This window comes from Myotis myotis, unplaced genomic scaffold (genome assembly GCF_014108235.1).
Source record: "Myotis myotis isolate mMyoMyo1 unplaced genomic scaffold, mMyoMyo1.p scaffold_m19_p_6, whole genome shotgun sequence".
NCBI lineage: Eukaryota > Metazoa > Chordata > Mammalia > Chiroptera > Vespertilionidae > Myotis > Myotis myotis.
The window spans coordinates 87,006,149-87,029,766 of NW_023416368.1; the positions used below are offsets into that span (position 1 = coordinate 87,006,149).

Consider the following 23,618-nt stretch of genomic DNA (forward strand, 5'->3'; position numbering starts at 1 on the left):
CGCTGTCCGTGGAGGGTGCTGGCCCCGTCCTTGAAAGGGTCTGGGTCTGACTGTCTCCCTCTTGGAGGACCCAAGGCCGCTGTCCAGCGGGCCAGGAGGAAGCCCACTGCGCCTGCGCCGAAATTTCCCTTCGCTTCCCCCGCGGGTCGCGACGGCGCAGGCGAGGCGCGCGCATGCGCCATCACCCCCGCCGCGCGGGAGGTGCCTGCGTTGCTGTCCCGGCCGCCGCCGCGCCTGCGTGTCGCCCGCCGCCCGCGGGCCTGGCCGGCGCGTGCGCGGTGGCCCTGGCGAGTGGGGGGGGTAAGGAGGTGGAGGAGGAGGAGGAGGAGGCGGAGGAGGAGGAGGAGGAGGTGGCGGCGAGAAGATGGCGACTTCGAACAATCCGCGGAAATTCAGTGAGAAGATCGCGCTGCACAACCAGAAGCAGGCGGAGGAGACGGCGGCCTTCGAGGAGGTCATGAAGGACCTGAGCCTGACGCGGGCCGCGCGGGTGAGGGGGCTGCCGCGCCGACCCCCTCAGGGCCGAGAGGGCGGAGGAGAAGGCGCGTGTCCAGCGCGTGCACAGGGCGGGGGCGCGCGGCGGGGGCGGGGCGCGCGGCGGGGCGGGGCTTGGCCTGGCCCGAGGGGACAGGTGTCCTCGCTCCTTGGGCGTCGTGGGCGGGATTGGTGCCCCACATCCTCGGTATCTGTTGGGGGACAGGTGACCCCGCATCATTGCTCCCTGGAGGGCCGGGGTCTCCATGTCATGACCACCTGGAGGGAACAGGTGCCACTACATCGTCGTTCCCGAATGGGGACGGTGTCTAACCTCACTGCCACCTGAGGGGGACAGGTACCTCCCGTCATTGTTAGCTGGAGGGGCAGGGATCGCTGTATCATTACCGCCTGGAGGGAACAGGTGCCACTACACCGTTGTCACCTAATGGGGACAGGTGTTTCTACATGGTCGCTGCCTGAGGGGGCCAGGTGCTCCCATGTTACTCTGCCTAGGGTGACAGGATGACACTGAGGCGTAGGACCCGGGCGGTGCTGGAAAGCATCACTGGTACGTGGGGGGCGGTCGATACGTGCTCCCATATTGTCACCTGAGGGGACAAGTGATCCCACATGCTCACTACTTGGTGGGACAGGCGTCTACATCAGGGGTGCCCTGGGAGCCTGTGGAGGGGCAGGTGGCCCTGCTTGCAGACCTGAGGTGGAGAAGGCCTTCTGGACTCCATAGGGCAAGGTCAGATGGGGGTGGGGGGTGGTTGGGCAGGGGTTCAGGAAGGCAGATGTGCTCTGTTCTAGAGTTTGGAGTGGAGACAGCTGCCCCTTCCCTGGGCAGCCTGTGTGGTGGGGACCAGGTGATGCTCCTCCCACCAAGACAAAGGGCAGCTGCACACAGACGCCCCCGGCCTTTAGGAACAGGGTGGAGGGTCAGCTTTCCTCGGGTGGCTGGGTGGGCTCGATGTGTAGAGGCAGGCCTGGCTGTCTGCTCACCTCACCCGGGAAGCCACTGTGGGCCTGGAGCATGGGCTGGGCTGGGGCCGAGGTTGGTGGCCTGGCTTTTCTCCTGGGCCTCAGCTCTCTGGCTGCACCATCGCAGCAAAGTGCTAAGCTCCTCGGGCCTTATGTTCTGTGTGAAGTGTGTCTAGCAAGCCCTGCCTCGAGGGTCAGAAGGCAAGATGCTCTTCACAGGTGTTGGTAATGTCTGCTGTATTCCTCAGAGCAGTGGGATCCCCACCCTGCACCGTGGGGCTTCAGGGCAGATTTGACACCCACGTGGCTGGTTGCTGGATTTGGCCACTGGTCTGACCATTTCAGGCAGACCTACCTCTGTGACTTCAGCTTCGGTCGGATTCCGCAGATGGAATTTTCAGGTCATGTTATTTTCTCATTAGTCATTTGTTTCGCTGTGAGATTGTGACCTTATAGACTAGAATGTATCTTCCTTTCCATGCATTTACTTGGCACATATTGGTTGGGTGCTCACTGTCAGCCAGGTGCTTCCTGTCCCTACCCCAGCAGCTCATGTTCTCACTCAGTACATAGAGGAAGAGATGGTTGGTGAATGAATGAATGAATGAATGAATGAATGTGAGCAACTGGATTGACCCCATAAGTCAGGGCTTCTGAGGGCAGGAGTGTCCATATCATGTTGTCTCCAGCATGTAGTGTGTGCTAATACAAGTAGGTGTCAAATGTATATAGTATGACAGGAAGAAGTGGGTTGTGTGAAATTCATGGCTGTCTTTATCACTGGAGGTCCTGTTTCTGTCTTGGGGTTAAAAATGGATTATTGTTGAAAAGGTTTCTTTAACAGCTTTATTGAGATATAGTTCACATACCATATAATTCACTTGTTTAAAGCATACAATTTAGTGGGTTTTAGTGTATTTATGGAGTGTGCAATCATCTCCACTGTCAAATTCCAATAACATTTTCATCTCCCCCAAAAGAAACCTGGTATGATGAGCAGTCAGTCCCCATTCCTCCCTCCGCCAGCTCCTGGCAACCACCAGTCTGCTTTCTCTTCCTATGCGTTTACCTATTCTGGACATTTCATGTAAATGGGATCATACACTATGTGGCCTTTTGTGACTGCCTGCTTTCAGCAAGATGTTTTCAAGGTACATGCATGTTGTAGCATGAATCAGAAAACTTAATTCCTTTTTATGGCTGAATAATATTCCATTGTTTGGATGGACTATATTTTGTTTATCCATTCATCCACTGATGGATTTAGAAAAGATTTTTAAGATACAGAGACAGCATTTCTCTCAGCCCTAGTAACCATTTCCCATCTCTTTCCTCCCTCTCTCTGTTGCCTTCCTTTACTTCAGGATTTGGGGAGGTAGGATGGGCATGGTCTCTGGGCAGAGATGAGTTTACACTGGATTTTAGAGACAGAGCAGTGTTCTCTGCTGGGGGCATTTCTGCCCTCTAAGGGGCATATGGCAATGCCTGGAGACATTTTTAGTTGTCTTTACTGGGGGGAGGGGTGCTACTGGCATATGGTGGGTAGAGAACAGGGATGCTGCTCACCACCCCACAATTCATGGATGGCCCTACCACAGGAGTGAGTGATCTGGCTTGGAGGGAACACTGAGTGGGCAGGGGTACAGCCTTTGCACCTGGGCATATAGAGTTCAAAGCTCTGCCCCTACTTTTATGGCTGTGTCACCTGTGCAGGCTGATGGCTTTTCTCGAACTTGGGATCAGGATGGACAAGCTTCTTCCCAGTCTTTTGGCCATTGCCTGTGGCAAATGGCATTTTTGCAGTGCCTGGTATAGGTGAGTGAACCCACTTGATGCAGGCTCCCCTCCTGCCCTCACTCTGTGGCTGCAGCCTTCCCTCACTACCTCCCTCTGCAGTAGACACCTTGGTTTCCCCTGCACATGCTAACAGATAGGGCATCGCCCTTTTGGTAGCTGTTCCTCTCCAGTGAATTCTGCAGGACAGCTTGCCCACTCCTGGAGTGAGCAGGGTCACTTGTGTTTCTGCGTGTCCACACACGGTCCTCAGTGGTGATGGAATGCTCGCAGTGCCTTCCCATGTGAAAGGCCAGTCAGTAGACATTCAGTGTGATAAGCAAATCAACACTGCCACCTTCCTGGGGAGCAGGGACACAAGGGCCAGGTTGGGTGGGGGGACAGGGTGTAATGTCGGGGAGACCACTTTCGTATTGCAGCACAGAAAGGTTGGGTGTATGAATGTTCCTCTACCACCCTGAGACTTGGGTTGCGTGATATGCAGGGAGGGGCTGTGGTGCTCTGCTGTGTGACTTGGAGCAGGTTTTTTTTTTTTTTACTTTTTTTTGTTTTGTTAATCCTTACCTGAGGACGTTCTTTCCATTGCTTTTTCAGAGAGAGTGGAAGAGAGGGAGGAAGGGGGGCGGGAGAGAGAGAGAGAGAGGAGAGAGAGAGAGAGAGAGAGAGAGAGAGAGAGAAAGAGAAAGAGAGAGAGGAGAGAGAAACATCAATGTGAGAAAGGTTTATCAACTGGTTGCCTCCCCCATGCGCCCCATCCAGGGGGATGGGAGGGAGCCTGCAACCCAAGTACGTGCTCTTCACTGGGAATCGAACACAACCCTTTGGTGTGTGGACTGAGTCACACTGGCCAGGGCAGATTTTTTGAATCCTGATCTATAAAGTTGGGGTAGCGTGTTCATTCCACATAATGACATTTTTGATTGTCCAGTATGACCCAGGGATCATGTTGGATGCATAATGTAGCATACAGAACATTAAGGGCCGTGCTTTTGGGGAGTGGGTATGGTTTTAATGGGGACAGGAGAGAATCACTGCAAATGAATGAAGCACAGGCTTGCAGAGAGAAGAAGCAGGGTGATGTGGACTGACTGGGGGGGAGTGGAGGCTAACACCTGGACAGTGAGACAGAGCCCCCTATGCCGGTAAGAGCACCCAGCTGTAGGACAGACAGATGCAAGGCCCTGGGTGGGGAGGGTTTGGCAAAGTTAAGGACAGGTCAAAGGACAGAGAGGCTGGCTTGTGGAGAGAGTGAGAGAGGTGAGGCTGGAGTGGCTTTGGGAGCCCTTGATTCCACCTGAGGGAGGGGTGTTTGATAGTTAGAAGCGGAGCTGCTGCTTATTTTTTTCAGTAGCTGTATTGAGATGTAATTCCCAATACATCCAACCCACCCATTTAAAATGCACCATTCAGTGGTTTTTAGCACATTTACCATGTTGTGTAACCATTACTTTTATCTAGTTCCAGAATATTTCTGTCACTCCGAAAGTAAACCATGTCCCCATTAGCAGCCATTCCTCATTGCCCAGCCTCTGGCAATCATTAATCTGCTTTCTATCTCTATAGATTTGCCTGTTCTGAATATTTCACATCAATGGAATCATTTACCATGTGGACTTTTGTGTCTGGTTTCTTTTACTCTGCATGATACTTTTGAGGTTCACCCATGTTCTAGTGTGTGTCAGTACTTCAGTCCTTTTTATGGCTGAGTAATATTCCATTCTGTGGATGGACCACATTTTGTTTATCTTTTATCAGTCAATGGACATGTGTGTTGTTTCCACCTTTTGGCCATTGTGAATAATGCTGCCATGGATATTTATGTCCAAGTGCTCTTGTAGATGCAGGTCTTCCTTTCCCTGGGTGTACACCAAGGAGTGGAGTTGCTGGGTCATATGGTAACTCTCCATTTAACTATTTGAGGGCATTATCTGTTCTCCAAAGATGGGTGTGAGCTGAACTGGCAATGGGATGAGAGAGGAGGGCAGCAGATTGTATGAAAGGCCACTGTAGCATCTAGGCTAGGGACTTCGGGGGGGCGTAGCTTGAGCAGGATCAGTGGATTTTGGTGGTATTTTTGGCATCAGAGCAAAATATGTGCAGGTGGATTGCATGTGGGGCGTCACCTTCTTGCCAGGGGCTCAGGACACAGGAGGCTCTGAGCATCCCAGGGAGCAGCCCCAGGGCCAGAAAAAGCCTGCGTGCAAAGCAGTCCACGTGGCTTGGCTTAACTGCAGCTCTGGCTGCACTGAAGGAAGCGGGGTGTTCTTCTGGCTCTAACCTGAGATAGGGGTAGCTCTGCATAGGCTGGAGGAAAGCGCAGTGGTGAGCTGAGCATGAAGACCGCCCCCAGTCCTGGCCCCAGTCCTGGCTTTGGCATCCTTTGCCTCTGTGCCGGCTGTTCCAAGTGTTTGGTACCATCTGTAGCTTCCACGTATGCACACATGCAGGACTCCATGAGCTGCTCTGTTGAGAGAATGGGGAGCCATCCATCCCCTGCCTCAAGAAAGCCCCAGCAGCCTCCGTGCTCTCTTGGTTGTGAGCTGCGCACATTGAACCCTAAGAAGATATGCCAATGTCCTGACCCCCAGAATCCGTGACTGTGGCCTTATTTGGAAAAGAAATCTCTGCAGATGTAATTAGTTTCATAATCTTGAGATGTGATCATCCTGGATTTAGGGTGGTCTTAAATCCAGTGACTGGCGACCTTATGAAAAGAGGAGAGGACAGAGACACATAGGGAAAAGGTCATATGACAATGATGGCTAAAACTGGGGTGATGCAGCCACAAGCCAAGGATGCCTAGAGCCCCAGAAGCTGGAAGAGATAAGGAAAGATCCTCTCCTAGAGCCTCCAGAGAGAGAGAGCGTATGGCCCCGCAGACACCTGTTTCATTTTATTTTTTTACTTTTTCCCCAAAGGTATTATTCTTTTTTTAAAATATATTTTTTATTGATTTCAGAGAGGAAGGGAGAGGGAGGGAGAGAGAGAGAGAGAGAGAGAGAGAGAGAGAGAGAGAGAGAGGGAGAGAAACATCAATGATGAGAGAGAATCATTGATTCACTGCCTCCTGCATGCCCCACATGTGGGATCAAGCTTGCAATCTGGGCATGTGCCCTGACCGGAATCGAACCATGGCCTCCTGGTTCAGAGGTTGATGCTCAACCACTGAGCCACGCCAGCTGGGCTGACACCTGTGATGTAGACACCAAGTCGCCAGAACTATGAGAGTATAAATTTCTGTTGTTTTACCTGATTGATGGTCATCTATGATGGTAAACCTGGGATATTGTCCCCCAGGCTGAGAGCCTGCAGAATCCAGGTACCTTATAGAAACCATCTTTAAATCTGTTGTTTTTTTGTTGATGTTTTGTGCCTGGCCAAGTGGCTCAGAGTTGGTTGAGCGTCATCCCATGCACCAAAAGATTGCTGGTTCAATGCCTGGTCAGGACACATGCCCAGGTTGCGGGTTTGATCCCCAGTTGGGGTGCGTACAGAAGGCAACTGATTGATGTTTCTCTCTCTCTCATCCTCTCCCTTCCTCTCTCTCTAAAATAATTTTTTTTTTTTTTTAATTCTCACTCAAGGACATGCTGAGAATGAGAGAGAGAAAGAAGCATCAATCGGTTGCCTTCTGTACGCCCGGCCCCACCCCCACCCCCCGCCGTACCTATGAGGAAACTGAGGCCCCAGCTGGGAAGAGGCAAAGCTGGTGTTCAGCCCCTGGATAAGCACATATGATGTGTCCAGAACAAGAAATTAAAAGTACAAACTAGAACCTCTGCTGTTCACAGAACCCACTTGGGCTACTTGGCCTGTTCTTGTAAATAAAGTTTTATTAGAACATGGCCATGCCCATTTGCTTATGCCTGGTGTATGGCAGAGTTGAGTCATTGTGACAGAGACCATGTAGCCTTGAGAGGCAAAAGTATTTACCATCTGGCCCTTTATAGAAGGAGTTTGCCACTACTGGCCAATGGTTCTCATCTTCAGTTTGAGATCTGCTGACCTAGAGCAACATGGAAGATCTGGAGGATGGTGGGAGTCAGTTCTCCTACTTTCAGGGGCCTTTGAACCATCTGGTAGCTGAAGAGTAAGACTCCTAGGCTACCCCAAGATTCTGCAGGTCCGGTGTGGGTACCCGAATTCTAAATGGGGGTCTGAGGATCCTGCCATGCAGGCCTTGCTAGGAGGCCTGGGTGCTGTAGTCACCAGGGTTGTGCCAGGTGGAGGGAGAGGGTCAGCTTCAGTCTGGGGGTGAGCAGGCTGTCTAGCCCTCAGGTTGATGGCCTAGTGATCATTGTGGTCCATACAGCCAGAGAGGGTGTTTGCTGTCACTGTCCCCAGGGCTGGCCACGGATACAGTGCCAGGTGACTCTTGCCCATGTGGTGAGCCTTGCGGTCCTGGTTGGGTTAATTAGGTTACACTGCCAGGCCATCCTGGGCATTGTGGAAGGCTGCGTTGGCCTTTCTCTGCTGCTGTCTGTCCTGGGGGTGTTTCTGGTTTCGGCTCAGTGTCTGGGGCTCCCTTCATTGTTGCTCCAGTGAGGGGAGGTGACAGCTTCAGTGCTTGGGATTTAGTCTTTGGTGCTGGGGATTTATTTTTAACCAGGACCCTCTGGGAAATGCCGCTCAGAGGTCAGGGGTGGGATCTGGCCTGGGAGGTACTGGCCTGAGTGCAGTCACAAATGGGTGTTCCCTGCTGATTCTGTCCCTGGGAGCACTTGTAAACATAATGGAGACAATTTTGGTTGTTATGTCTTGGGGGATTAGGGATTCAGCTCAATACCCTGCAGTGCCCAGCATGGCCCTACACCAGAGAACCAGCTGGCCCCAGTAGCCCTGTTGTACGCTCCTCTATGTGCTGGGATTATGCAGGTACAGAAGGTTGGGTGGAGGCCCCCAATTCCATGAGACATGTGACAACATCCACTGCAGCTGATGGCATCTACTCTGGTTTACAGAGGGGGAGACAGAGGCTTGGAGAGTGTTAGAGGTAGGAGAGCTGGGGTTGGACCCAGGCTTGGACTAACCCAGTGACTGTATATGTTCTCCCATCCATACTGCTCTGGGAGTTTGCCAGCTGGTCAGGGTAGGAGAGAGCCTTCCAGGCTGCTGGAACCTGGCGTGCTGAGGAAATGGTTCAAGGAGCATAGGCTGCTTGGGCAGAGCTCTAGGAGGGAAGCAGTTGAGTGGCGGAGGGCCCTGGGCCAGGCCTTGCATGTGGGTGACGGGGAACCATGGAGAGTTCCAGCAGGATGGCAACATGAGTGACTAGAGGTGCTAAAGCCCATGTGCATGTATCCAGTGGGTTGTTGCAGTGACCCAGAGGAAGAGCCTAGTGCTTCCTCCACTTTCCAAATGAGAAACAGGTGTGGGAGGTCCTATAGTTCATTGTATGTGGAGGTGCTAGGTTTGAACCGGTGTCTGAACCCAGGGTCTGTGTATTTCTTAATGCAGCCATGGAGGATCATGGTGTTTGCTAAGCTTCAGTTCATAGCCATCAGTCGAAGACCTTGGTGGCTGTCCTTGGTGTTTTACAAACCAGATATGCATTGTGTTCATTCCATGCATTCAAGCAGCCAGGCGCAGGGGTGGGCACAGAAGCTTGGAGTGGCCCATGGTGAGGACAGAGGGAAGGCTGATTTGGGGCATTTAGGGGATAATAATGACAGCATTTATTGGGAGATGAGAGGAAGGAAGACAAGGTAGTGGCTCCCTGGCTGTGATGGGGGACCAGACATCTTTTGTTTCTGGCCAGGATGTCTCTGATCCCCTCTTCTCTCCTCCTTCCTGCCATCATGTCCAGCTAGGCCCCCAGGGCAGAGGTGGGTACCACTGGTCAGATGGGGGTCCAGGTTCACAAACAAGGAACCCACCAAATGCCTCATGAGCAAGAACATGGAGAGAGTCCATATTTATTATTTGCTAGATGGGAACAAAGTGTGGCACAGAGGATTCCACAGTCCCTGATGCCTGACAGAGTCCCACAGCAGGCTTCTCTTTGCTTACTCCTAGGTGAGTTTAGACCCAGACACCCCCTCTGGGTTTCACTCCCTCTTTGTAAAGTGGGAGTGACAGTGGCAACACTTAGATGGGTTAACCCGTGTAGTGTGTTCAAAATGGGGCCCTGCACACAGATGGTCTCTGTGTGCTCGCTTCTGAGATTTTGGAGATGTGCACTGCTAACACACGGCAGGCAGCACTCAGTGGGCATATGGCAGGCATTTAGTAGACTCTTGGCACATGCTCAGCAGGCACACATGTATTCAGCAGGTACATAACAAGTATTAGGTGGACACACAGAAGGCACACGTGTAGTCAGCAAGCATTCAGCAGGTATACAGCAGGCACACAGGGTATACTCAGCAGACACACTGAGCGGTGCATAGTGGGCATTCAGCAGGCGCTGTGCAGGCACTGGATTGTGACCTCCCTGAGGGCAGGCTCCTATTCACTCTAGAACAGTGATTCTCAACCTTCCTAATGCCGTGACCCTTTAATACAGTTCCTCATGTTGTGGTGACCCCCAACTTCATTGTTACAAATTGAACATAATTAAAGCATAGTGATTAATCACAAAAACAATATGTAATTATATATGTGTTTTCCAATGGTCTTAGGCAACTCCTGTGAAAGGGTCGTTCGATCTCCCAAGGGGTCGTGACCCACAGGTTGAGAACCGCTGCTCTAGAATCTCCTACGTTTCCCATCACACTGTCAGGCTCCCCACTTAAGCAGTGGGAGTGTGTGGTGAGGTCCTGTTCTCCATCTGGGAGAGTGAATCAGGCACTGAGCCAGGTGGGTAGCATGGTGGTCTTTGCAGAGCTCAAGTTTTGCTGAACTCCTTCCAGGAGAAACTTTGAATTTGTATTGACCACACGCAGTGTGTTACAGGATGGGTCGGGATAGGCAGGGGCAGTTGGGAACCTCTGAGTGCCCTGGGGAGAATGTGAGAAACACCAAGTACTCCGACGAGGTCCCCCAGGAGGAGCCTGTAGAAGCTGGGGTTTGGATGGAAAAGTCCTCCTTTAGTTGGTGCTTTTTGAGCACCCACCCTGTGCTGGGCCCTGGGGATGCCCTGCAGAATAAGTCAGATGGAGCCCTTCCCTCAGAGGAAACTGTGCCAGTGGCCAACTGGTCCCTGGCCATGGCCCTGAGGTCACAGCTCTGAGAGTGAAATGGAATGGGGGCCTTTTGGGGGAGGTGACATTTGGGCTGAGCCCCCTGAGATGAGGGTGAGTCATGGAGATGGGGAGCGTGAAGCCTGTAGTGGCAGCAGGGGCTGGCTGAGCTCAGTGGGTAATTCTTCATGGGCCTGGTTCTGGGGTTGGGGGGTACTCAGGTAAGGTTAGGAACAGGACCTGACTTGAGATGCAGGTTTAGCAAAGATTCCTCCAACCACCATCTAGGCCTGGAAAGAGCAAGGAGGAGCCTTCAGGGACCTGAGAGGGTGTTGGGGCAGGTGTCCCCGGAGAGAGGGTGGCACCGGGGAATGAATTCGGACTTGCTGATTTGGCAGTTCTTTCACCTGAAATCAGGAACCTGATTCCCAGGGGCCTTAACAGGGAGGTTTATATTAAATGGCTTCTATTTAATGTTCTGGTGGCCTCAGTACAGGAAGGACATTTCTGAAGGAGAGAGGATACCTCGAGCCCCAATTCAGTACATGAAAGTCTTCCTTCTCCAAGTCCATCCTGATGCTTCACTGGTCATGGGAGTTTCACCTCAAATCTGGAGCATGGTCTTCTGTCCAAAGGCTGAATATACAGCGAAGGACACTTTCCTCCTAATCGGCTGTTAATGGTCTGGGCCCCGTTTGCCCCATTCCCAGATACAGCCCTGGAGCTCTGTGGTCTTCTGAGTGTACAGTGCCTGGGGCTTCCTGTCAAGGGACGAAGACCCTGAGAACACTTACAGGCTATCCTTTTCCTGCCAGCTGAGATTGCAGGGAAGTGTGCTGCCATGCCTTTTTAAATAAAAAATAATTTATGTCTCAAAACTTCGATGAAAACAGAAAACTCAGAGTACTTCTCCTTTCCTCTGTGCATCTGATACAGCTCACCTGGATGTGGAGATGGGTGGGTACATGCCAACTGGTCACTCACGTGGTAGTCTCTGGGAGGCAGAGTGCCCAGGCCTGGCTCTGCAGGGCTGCTAGTCCTTGGATTGGGGACACTGGGAGGTGGAGTGCACCCCACATTGATACAAGAGCTGTCCACCCTGCTGGAGGCTCAGAGTGGCCACTGTGTCCATGCCCTCCTGGCTAAAGAGCCTCCCTCATATTGAAGTCAGTTTTAGTGTTTCTCAAGTGGCTGAAGAGGCAGACCCCTGCTGCCCTCTTCCACGGGTCCTTTCACACCTGTGAGCATTGTACTGTCTCCGTCTCTCTGTCCTTTCAGGCAGACAGGGTTTGATAGCTATAATTAGGACAGGAGCAGCTCATTTAATTGTCACAGAATCAGTGCACAGCCTCCAGAGTGATTTATGGGCCCAGCAGCCTCTTTCATGCCCAAAGTGGCAAATTGCCGCTGATTCCTGCCACTGGCTCAGCAACTGTAGAGGGAGGAACTTTCAGGGTCCCTGACAGGGGGCCTGCCATGCGGCCCCCTCAGCACCTGGCCAAGTGGATTGTCATTGCGGTTTGGGCGCTGCCTCTACTCTCTTTCCCCAACTGACTCCTTTCGTGCCTCAGTTTCCCTCTGTAGAGTTGTTCAGATTAGATGATATGCCCTCCCAAAGCTCTTAGCCTTGTGCCTGGCCAGCATCGGTGTGCCCATGGGCCAGCGTAACAATAGGGTCTTACTTGGCACACCCATGTGCCATGGCTTGACATGTGACAGATGCCATGACACTACTATGAATGTCTGTTGAGTGTCCTTTTCGGGGAGAGGGGGTGTATCCGTTTCTTTCTACTTTTTCTTTTGAGATAATTTTAGATTTCATGAAAAGATGCAAAGACAGTACAGACAGTTCCTGTGGCTCCTGACTGTGAACATCTCACGTGACCAGGGTGGGCTGATCCAACCAGGACAACAGCATCATAGCATTCTATGAACTAGACTCCAGACTGCATTTGGATTTCCCCAGATGTCTCCTGGTGACCTTTCTCTGGCCTAGGATCGATCCCTCCAGGCTCCCACATTAGGTTTAGTCATTGTGTCACAATCCTCTCTGATCTGTGATCATTGCTCAGGGTTTCTGCATTGTCCACAGTCTTTACCCCGTGAAGAGAACTGCCCAGTCTTTTTGTAGACTATCAGTCACAGTTTGGTTTGATGTTTTCTTGAGATTGGCCTAAGGTGTTGTGTTTTTGGCAGGAATCCTACACAAGTGAAGTGCTGATTTTCTTTTTTAAAGTTGTGGTGAAAATACATGACAAAATTTACCATCTTAACCATTTTTTAAAAATATGTATTTTTATTGATTTCAGAGAGGAAGGGAGAGGGAGAGATAGAAACATCAGTGACGATAGAGAATCATTGATTGGCTGCCTCCTGCACGCCCCCCCCACCCCCCCACTGGGGGTGGAGCTCACAACCCAGGCATGTACCCTTGACTGGAATCGAACCCAGGACCCTTCAGTCCCCAGACTGACACTTTGTCCACTGAGCCAAACCAGGTAGGGCTTAACCATTTTAAAAAAATGTATTTTTATTGATTTCAGAGAGGAAGGGAGAGGGAGAGAGAGATAGAAACATCAATGATGAGAGAGAATCATTGATTGGCTGCCTCCTATACACCCCACACTGGGGATCAAGCCTGCAACTTGGGCATGTGTCCTGACTGGGAATCTAATCGTGACCTCCTGGTTCATAGGTCGACACTCAACCACTGAGCCATGCCAGCTGGGCTATCTTAACCATTTCTGAAAAATGTTTTTATTGATTTTAGAGAGAGAAAAAGGGAGAGGGCGAGAGAGAGAGAAACTTCAATGAGAAACATCAATATTGAATGGCTGCCTCCTGCACGCCCCCTACTGAGGATTGAGCCCCCAGCCCGGCCATGTACCCTGACCAGGAATTGAACTGGTGATCCCTTGATGCATGGGTCGATGCTCAACCACTGAGTCATACTGGCTGGGCCTAACCATTTTTAAGTGTACAGTTTAGTGGCATTAAGTACATTTACATTGTTGTGCAGCCATCACCATCCATCTCTAGAATTTTTCATCTTGCATAACTGAAATTCATTGAGCACTAACTCTCCATTCCCCTCCGCCATCCTGTGGCACTCACCATTCTTCTTCCTGTCTTTATGGATCTAACTCCTCTAGGGACTTTATATAAGTGGAATCACACAGTAGTGGCCTTTTTGTGTATGTCTTATTTTACTGAGTATAATGTCCTCAAGGTTCATCCATGTTGTAGCAGGTGTCAGATGTCCTTCCTTTTTAAGGCTGCATAATATTCCATTATATGTATCATATTTTGTTTATTCATTCACCTTTCGGTGGACATTTGAGTTGCTTCCACCTTTTGGTTGTTGTGAATAATGCTGCTGTGAACATGGGTGTTCAGATAAATGAAGATGCTCCTTGACTTAATGATGGGGTTAAGTTCTGATAAACCTATTGTAAGTCAAAATGCATTTAATACACCTAACCTACCAAATATAGCTTAACATAGCCTAAAATGTGCTCAGAACACTTACATTAGCCTACAGTTGGGCAAAATCATCTAACACAAAGCCTAGTTTATAATAGAGTGTTAAATAGTTAATGTAATTTATTATTTGTATTGCTTCCACACCATTATATAAAGTTGAAAAATTGTAAGTTGGGGACTGTCTGTACAAATATCTTTTCAAATCCCTGCTTTCATTTTTTTGTTGGTAAATACCCAGGATTGGGATTGCTGGGTCATATGATAATTCTATGTTTAATTTTTCAAGGAACCTCCATACTGTTTTTCACAGGAGCTGCATTATCATCAGTAGTGCACAAGGGTTCCAATTTTTTCACAGCCTCATTAACAATTATTATTTTATTTTTTTAATTAGCCAGCCCAGAGGTGGTAGGTAATGGTTTTGATTTGCATTTACCTGGTGATGAGTGATGTTGAGCATCTTTTCATGTGCTTATTGGCTGTTTGTAAATCTTGTTTGCAGAAATATTCCTTGAAGTCCTTTGTCCATTTTCTTTTTTTTAAAATCCTTACCTGAGAACATTTTCTTTGATTTTTAGAGAGCCAGGAAGAGAGAGAGATGTGAGAGAGAAACATAGGTCGGTTGCCTCTAGCACGTGCCCCAACTGGGGCTGGGGATTGAACCTGAAATCTAAGTATGTGGCCCCGCCAGCATGGCTTATTGGTTGAGCGTTGACCTATGAAATGTTTGATTCCTGGTGAGGGCACATGCCTGGGTTGCGGGCTCAATCCCCAAGCTGGGGATTTCAGGAGGCAGCCGATCAATGATTCTCTCTATTCATTGATGCTTTTTTCTCTCTCTCTTCTCCCTTCCTCTCTGAAATCAATACAATATATATTTTTTAAAAATCTAGGTTATGTGCCCTGACCAGGAGTTGAACCCGAGACCTATCTGTGTATGGTACTATGCTCCTACCCCCTGAGCAACACTGGCTAGGGCTCCTTTGCCCGTTTTTCAATCCAGTTATTTATTTTTATTGTTGAGTTTTAGTAGTTCTGTATATATTCTGTATATTAACCCCTTATCAGATAATATGACTTGCAAATATTTTCTCACGTTCCATGGGAATGGGGCCTTTTCACTCTGTTGATTGTGTACTTTGACACGCAAATGTTTTTAATTTTGACAAACTCCAGTTTACATATTTTTTCTTTTGCTGACTGCTTTTGGTGTCATAGCCAAGAAGTCATTGCCAAATCTCACATTATGAAGCTTTTCCTCTGTTTTGAGTTTTACAGTTTTAGCTTTTACAGTTTTAGTTATAGTTTTATAGTTTTAGCTTTAGTCTTTGATCCATGTTGAGTTAATTTTTGTATATGGTATAAAGTATTGGTCCAACTTTAGTCTTTTCATGTGGCTATCCAGTTTTCCCAGCATCATTTGTTGAAAATACTTCCTTTCCCTACTGAATGGTCTTGGCACCCTTGTCAAAAATCATTTGACCATATATACACAAAGGTTTATTTCTGGGCTCTCTATTCCATTGGTCTATACATGTCTTTCTTTCTTTCTTTTTTTTTTTTAATATATTTTATTGATTTTTTTGACAGAGAGGAAGGGAGAGAGATAGAGAGTCAGAAACATCGATGAGAGAGAAACATCGATCAGCCGCCTCCTGCACATCCCCCACTGGGGATGTGCCCGCAACCCAGGTACATGCCCTTGACTGGAATCGAACCTGGGACCTTTCAGTCCGCAGGCCAACGCTCTATCCACTGAGCCAAACCGGTTTTGGCTATACATGTCTTTCTTTATGCCAGTACCCCACTGTCTTGACTCCTGTAGTTTTATAGTAAGTTTAGAAATCAGGAAGCGTGAGTTCTCCAACTTTGTTCTTCTTTTTAAAGATTGTCTTGGCTATTCAACGTCTCTTGAGATCCCATATAAATTTTATGGTGGGTTTTTCTATTTCTGCATAAAACATTTTTAGGATTTTGATAGGGATTGCCTTGACTGTAGATAGCTTTGGGTCTTGTTGCCATCTTAACAGAATGAAGTCCTGCTCTTCTCCTCCCAGTTGTGACCCTGAGCAAACACATAACTGGGGTTAACTATGTCAGTGGGTGAGGACTGGACCTGCACATTGTTGGTCTGCAGAGGAAGTTGTGTTTGCTGATTGATCACCCTGAGGAGCTACTGACTTAGAGGAGAGAGGAGGCTACGGGAGGGCTGCCTGAGGGAGAGCTCTGTGGTGGGTGGGACAGGAAGCGGGTGGGGGAAAGGATCTTTGGGAGGAGAGGAACCAACCGTGGGTATAAAGACACAGAGTTTGGCGGGAGGTTGTGGTGGGGCATGAATGTGGTGCACGGTGACTCTGGGTGGGGGGCAAGTGGCTAGAAAGGAGAGAATGAGAATGGAAGCCAGATTGCTACGGGCCCCCAAGAGCCAAGCTGGATAGCTTAGATGTGATCCTGAAGCTGGCTGGGAGGAAAGGGAAAGGGAGATCTAGATTGGCTTTGAGTGTAGGAAGAACTTGATAAAAGATTGATCAGGGGAACGAGGAGACCAGGTGCAGGAGGCCTGGGACCTGGGGGGCTCAGGTGACTACGAGGCCAACTATGCTGGGGATGCTCGAGGGAGGAATGGGACTACCCCTGGGTTTCTGGCTGTGACTTAGGAAAGATATGGCACTGTCTCCAGGGCCAGAGGAGCAGGGTTGTGGGGTGGAGGATTAAGAGAATGAGAGCCTGGTGGGAGCTGCTGGATGGAGGATGGTCCTAGTATATCACAGAGAGTTCTGAGGGTAACTTGGCATTTGGGCCCTCCCTAGAAGAGTGACTCTAGAAGGACCGAGAGCCGTGATTGAGGAAGCTCAACTCCAGGACCAAGGCCAGGGGAGGAATCGGGGGGGGGGGGGGGGCTGAGGAGGAAGAGGGGCCCCTCTGAAGGGCCGCCATGGGTGCCAGGCTGGAGAGGTGCCCCCAATGACACACCAGTGCCTGCTTTGAGTCTCATGGCACTTGGAAGTACAGGGGCTGCAGCTATTTCTGGAGCAGTGGGTGTTGGTGGGACATGATGAGGGGCCACATTGAGCCCAGTGATGCCCTGAGTGATGTTTGCCCAGGGGACAGGAAAAGATGCACCTGGTGGAGGACAGAGCAGTTGCAGAGGCTTGGCATGGGGGCTATACACATGAAAAGGTGGTGCCTAAGGGGACAGGATCCTAGAAAGCTCTGTCTTGGCCTTGTGTTCCTGCAGGTATGCTAGACTTCCTGAAGGTGGTGGTGGGAAGCTTGTAGGTGGTCTCAACCCCTGGTGCAGGGACAGGTGGGTGATAGGAAGCCTAGGACAGCTGCTGCATCTTTCATAATCATCTAGGACAGGGGTGGGCAAACTTTTTGACTCGAGGGCCACAATGGGTTCTTAAACTGGACCGGAGGGCTGGAACAAAAGCATGGATGGAGTGTTTGTGTGAACTAATATAAATTCAAAGTAAACATCATTACATAAAAGGGTACGGTCTTTTTTTTTTTTTAGTTTTATTCATTTCAAACTGGCCGGATCCGGCCCGCGGGCCGTGGTTTGCCCGCGGCTGATCTAGGAAGAGACCGGATGGGGAGGAGGAAGAAACTGGGAGGAAATGCCTGTATAGGGGTGAGAAAGGGACAGACAGAATGTGTCTGGGGTCTGGCCAGGGGCTATGTCCACATGTAGGTGTGGGTGAGAATTGGGGTGAGCTAGTGAACTTGTTGACACCCTCTTGGGACTCAGTGGGAAGCTGTAAGTGCACCCATGGGTGTGTGTGACCTGAGAGCACACAGTTCCCGGGACAGGAGAGTCTCCAGGTCACATCTGCCCTGGGTGGTTGTGCTTGTGCCTGTACCACAACTCAGCTCTCCACATGTCACATCGGGCCCCATCCTGGAATACACTGGGTTCAGGAGTCCTATGCCCATCTGCCATGGATGGGCTCTTTGCTTCCCCCACCTGGCCCTTCTGTCCAGCTCCTCTCAGCACCAGGGACCCTGCAAGGGAAGATGGCTCAGGTCACTCTGGCTTGAATTCTTCCATTGGCTTCTCATCACATTCAGAATAAGGTCCCAAGAGGCTCTGAGCCCTTGTCTTCCCCCATCACTTACTAATAGGTAGGCAGCCTGGCCTGGCCTTCTTGTCCCCCTCCTTGCGGGTCCTCCCCCAGTATGCTCACTCTGACCCCAGGGCCTTTGCACTTGCTGGGCCTCCCACCTGGAGTACTTTTCCCAGCTTCAGTGTCACCTCCTTGGCCGCCTGGCCTCCCCCACCCCCCATTTCCTGCTTGTTTTATACATGACCTCTCACTCAGGAATCCTCTCTCTTTTTTCTTCATTTGATGCCCGACTCTGCCTGGAGAACCAGGACCTACTTATGCTGTGGGTGAGCACATAAGCTGCCCGAGCTCGTTCCAGCCAGCACAGGCCTGCTGGCTTCCCCTGCTGCCTCCTTTCCAGCACCCTCAGTCAACTAGCTCCCTGTGTCTCTAGGTACCTACCCAGGCCTCCTGTCCTGCTGGACCTGGGCAGTGCCCAGTGGACCCTCCCTGGATGTGATCAGCCAGCTGGGCCAGACACACAGGATTTTCTGGGACTGAAGGGCAAAGACAGGATCCAGTGTGAGTGGCCGGGCTCCTGGGCTGTTTTGAGCTGTTCCCTCTTGTAGAGACTGGGTGGGGGTATAGTGTAGGCTGCTCCCCAGGAGCCTCCAGCTCTAGAGCAATCCTGTGCTCTCCATGCCTGGTTGCTGGCCCCTCTGATTTTGCCACTGTTCCCTCCCCAGGACTTTACAGGCCTCTTGGCATTGGGGCATCTACTGTAGCTGGGGCCTCTAATGGTTAAACACTGGACAGGCAGCAGTGGATTTCTTCGGGGTTTTGGCTCAGGGAGAGACCTGCATTCTGGGCCTCTCTTGGCCCACATGCAGCCTGCTAGCTCTGCACCTTTCCATCCCAGTTGGTCTGCTTCTGGGGGTGGGGTTGGGGCTTCCTCCCTCTGGGCCTTGGGTCAGGCCATGCAGCTGCCGTGCTGGAGCAAAGAACAGCAGGGACAAGCTGGGCTTGGCGGCCCTAGGTCTGCAGCCAGCTGGGTGACCTCAGGGTGTACTGACCCTCTCAGAGCCTGGGCTCAGGCTTGGGGTGTGAGGGGATTTATGCAACGCCCATGCCTGGGAGGCAGGGGAGCCGTGGTCCTACGCTGGCTGATAAAATATCACCAGCCAGGAATTCAGGCCCCAAGTTTTTGGCACTTATAGTGTTACAGGAGAATCCAGCAATTCTGACGTTTAAGTTAATCTAAAAAATTTATTTTATTTTATTTTTTTATGTTGGCCACAGTTTGCATTTTTTGACATGCTCTCAGGCCTCAGGAAGGCTACAGCTGTGACTGCCACACTCCCACCTGCCAGGTTGCAGGCTCTGACGTGGGCCCATGGACCTCAAGCCCTCTGGGTTGCAGCACATGAGTGACCGTGCCACTCCTGGAACCGGTGCCGGGCATGTCTGTCCATCGCGGGTTGTCTGTAGAAGGGATGTGCGATGGCCAAGAAGCCATGTGGCTGAGGGTCTCTGATCAGCAGTTCATGTTCTTCTGCGTACACCTGTGGGGCCACAGTGGCTTCCTCGTTAGAGGAAACTGCTCTGAGGACAGGGACTGTCCTTGGTGACTGTCCCTCACCCACACTGTTGTTCCACTGGTGGAGACTCGAGAAGGGGTGCTCTGGGCCCCAACTGTCACTTCCCTCCACACTGACGTGTACTTGGCCCTTGGCCACAACCTGGGGATGCTTTTCATTTTTTCATTTAATGAAATTCACAAAACATAAATTTATAATTTTAAAGTACACCTTTCAGTGGCATTTTGTACATAGGCAATGCAGTGAACCATCACCTCTATCTAGTTCCAGAACATTCCCTTCAATCCCAAAGGAGGCCCTGTCACCATGATCAATCACTCCCTATCTTCCCTCCCCTAGCCCCTAGCAACCATTATTTTGCTTCCTGTCTCTGTGGATTTGCCTATTCTGGGCATTTCATATCAGTGAAATCATACAACATGTGGGCTTTTGTTTTTGGCTCTTGAGTATCATCCTGTAGTGTGTGTCAAAGCTTTGTTCCTTTTCATGGCTGAGTAATATTCCATTGTGTAGATGGACCACATTGTTTATCCTTCATCCACTGATGGACATTTGAATTATTTGCACCTTTTTGGCTGCTGTGAACATGGTTTGCAAGTGTTGGTGTAAACTGAGGTCTTCGACTCATAGGGTTTGTACTAAAGAGTGGACTTACTGCATTCTGTGGTAACTCTGTTTAACTTGTTCAGGAACTGCCAACTTCCTGGTGTGTTTGAAACAGGAGCATGACATTAGTTGAACTTAATAAAAGGAGAGTAAGGAGCTTCTGGAAGCATGCAGAGAGGGCTTCTGGCAGGGGGTTGGGGAGGAGGTTGGAGAGGAGGTCACAGGCTGGGTGGGACCAGTGTCCTAGAGGTCAAGCTGCTGAATCTTGCTCAGGAAAGCGACAAGGGATCGAAGGAAAAGGGGGGGACCCGCAGAGAGTCTGTGATGCTCCCCTGCCTGCCCTTCAGCTCTTCAATGCTGCACTCAGGCCCTCCTCCAGCCCATCCCAGCCAGCTCTCTGCCCTGATCTCCTTGTGGTCTCTCTCCCCTCATTGTCTACCTGCCCAGCCACCCATGCCATCATTGGTCTTGTCTCCCCAAGCCCGTATTATTCACCTTCTGGGCCCTTATTTTTGCTTTCTCTTCCCCGGGCTGGGACAATTCATCCACAGCGAGGCCTGTCCAGGGAAGTGTCCACTGACTACAGACAGTTTATGTGGGGCCCATCTCACTGGGCTGAGAATATGGTCTGAGGGCAGCGAGACAGCCTGAGGGCCCACCTTCCTCATCCCCAGGCCTGTAGCAGGTGCCACCCAGGGCCCTAGTGGGGTCTCGGGGGCTCAGGTCCCTGGGGGTCATAGGGTGGGCCAGGCAGGCCCAGGAACCTGCTTCCTCAACCATGAAATGGCTTTCAAGGTTATATAACTATGTCTAAAAAATGGAGCATAAAAGCTATTTTGGGCCCATGGTAATGAGGGCATCTCACTTTTGTCTTATCTTTCCAGGCCCCTGCCATTCTGGGGTGGGGGCAGCATTAAAGGAACTGCTGGTGGGAGATGGCTTCAACACAGAACCTGAGCAAAGCCTGGTGTCAGCTTGTGGGTGTTCTGGTCAAAGCCATTTGTTTGGCATTGGCCTGAGGCAGTTGCTGGCAGATTACCTTGTGGCGCCCAGGGTTCCGGAGGCTGGTGAATGCTGACACCCTGGTATGAGAAAGGTCAGCCTCCTTGCCACATCTGGACCCCATGTCCCCAGGTGGGTCAGGCCCTGGTCAGAAATTTGGCCTGCCATTTTCAAGGTGCCAGGCTGAGGGAGGCCAGGACACATCACTGCAGCAGCGTTCTGCATATGGCTCCCTGTCTAGGCTGAGGGGCCCCTTGCTGGAGGCAGTCTCTCTATTTCCCATGCATGGCATCCTAGCTGGTGGTTTCTTACCCATTTGTGATGAGCTATAAAATTAAACTGCCAAGGGTCCTTTCCCTTGGACACAAGTAGAGATGTGTGCTTGCATGCCCCTAAAGCTGTGTGTACACCTGAAAGGGTGTGTTCAGTCAAGGCAGAGAAATGATAAGTTTTGGAGTTTTCTCTCCCCATGCACAACACACATGGATACACCTGTCCTTTCCCTCTTGTTCCCTTTCCCCAGAGCCCACCTAGAGCTGGGGGTGCCCCTCCCCACCCCTGAGCATGCTAGGTAGATATCTGTGACCCCCTGTCCCTATGTGAGATTCCACTCCCCGGCCCCTCCTCTTGGACCTCTGACCTCTGTGGGGCCTATGCACTTTAAGCCCTCCCTCTCCTTCCTCAGCTCTGTCCAGCTTGGGGGTCCCTCTTCATGGCCTCCAGGGAAATCCCCATCCTCATAGAACCTCTTGCTGTCCAGATGATCCTATTGGCCCATTTTCAGGTTCATATCGGTCTCTGTTCGGGAGAGGACAAACCAGGGTGTCCGGTCCCAGCCCTGATCTCAGGAGGCTTGCTCACCCCAGTAATGTGGTTCACCAAGGTCTTTTCTGTGTTCCAAAGAGTTCTTCTGCTAGCCACCCTGTTCCCTGCACATTCCAGTGCCCAGCCCCAACATGGGAACATCCCTAGAAAGGGGGAAGGCTGGCCTTATCCTGGGTCCACCTTTTTTAGAGATGGTTCAGAAAATGCAGCAGGGACGACTTCCCTCCATCCACCTCCCACTCCTCGGGCAATGTTCTCATTCTTACTGGAATTGAGGCCCTGCCCTGGGCTGACCCTGCAGTGGTTCCAGCTTCTTGTTCTACTGACCATGATAAAGGAACATCTTTTCGCATAAATCTGCGTTTTGGCCATTTCCCTCAGGAGAGCTTCCCAGACATGGGATTACCAGGCTAGAGGGCAGGAACATGTTCACGTTCCCAATGAACACTACCAAATGGTTCTGAGGACACTTCAGGCCACCTGCCTCTTAGGGTGCTAGTCATTTTTGCTGAGGTTGACGTGTGCAGGGCAGGTCCATGTGCTAGTTGGGCTTTACCCCTCAGCCCCCAGTGACAGTGGAGGAAACAGGCTTGGGAGAGGAGAGCATGGCTTAGGAGCATTAAGGGCTGCAGAAGAAGTCTGGGGTGTTGCCACCATGATGGTTCTTGGTGTGGGATTTGAGGTGACATAGGATTGGGTGACTGTGATGGGTTGAAGAGTGCTCCTCCCCCAAATTTATGTCATAAAGTCAACATGAGGTCATCTTGCAGGAGGTTGGGCCCTAAATCCAGTGATTGGTATCCTTATAAGAAGACAAAACAAACACACAGGGCCAAGTGAAGACAGGTGGAGATGAGAGTAATCTATATATATAAAAGGCTAATATGCTAAGTGTCCTTCCTACTGTCTGGCTGGTCTCTATGACGTGCACTAACCACCAGGGGGCAGATGCTCAACGCAGGAGCTGCTGTGACACACGCTTGCCATTTACAGAGAAACAGCAGCATGGACCTGAACAACAAAGCAACACTTGGCTTTCCCCAAGTGGGACACAGGCCCCGCCACCACCCTGGAGCAACAGCCCACCAAATCGCAACCAACACTGCCAAGACCCCATGGCTAGCCTGGATATGTCGCTGTGGGTGCCGGGTAATGATGTCATGTCACATAGCAACACCTGGCTTCCTCTCCCTAGCAACTAGCGTCCTTGGAGTTTCTTCAGCCCAGAAACCTGACTTGCTTTATAGCCAGGTGCAAACATTTTACACTATAACCAAATGTCTGTGAAGCATTTTCCCATGCCTCATCTCATTTGATCTTCACAGAAGTCCTGGAGTAGGTAGATAGGAGACTTGGTGGAATCCTATTTTCTTTTCATTAGCTGGAAAACAGAGATTTAGAAAGCTTATAAACTTGACCTGACTGAAAAGAAGTAAGAAATGGTGGACCTTGAAAATAACTTCAGGTTTTCTCACTGTCCAGAACATAGTCAAACACTGCTGCAGTTAAATATTTTACCCTTTGTTCTCCCTGCGTGACCTACAATAATAATCTGCTTCGTGTTGATATTTACTGCTGTATTGCTGACAATTACCTGAAAGAGAAGTTGGGGTGCTTCACTGGACTGGAAAAAGTTTAGCTAAATCAGAAAGCAGGTCTAATTAAGCAAGTTTATTCTTTCT

General features: G+C 50.5%; 1 protein-coding gene across 10 annotated transcripts in view; it reads left to right on the forward strand.

Moving 5' to 3' along the window:
- Window positions 1–316: 316 nt before the first annotated feature.
- CRTC1 (CREB regulated transcription coactivator 1) overlaps window positions 317–23,618 on the forward strand; it is a 62,430-nt gene continuing 39,128 nt past the window's right edge. For 7 of the 10 annotated variants that reach the window (XM_036311719.1, XM_036311722.1, XM_036311723.1 and 4 more), the window contains exon 1: window positions 317–490. In XM_036311719.1, coding sequence (XP_036167612.1) covers window positions 365–490 — 126 coding nt within the window. In that variant the 5' untranslated portion in view covers window positions 317–364. The remainder of the gene's footprint in view (window positions 491–23,618) is intronic. The other 3 variants (XM_036311721.1, XM_036311729.1, XM_036311728.1) reach the window with 1 other exon arrangement.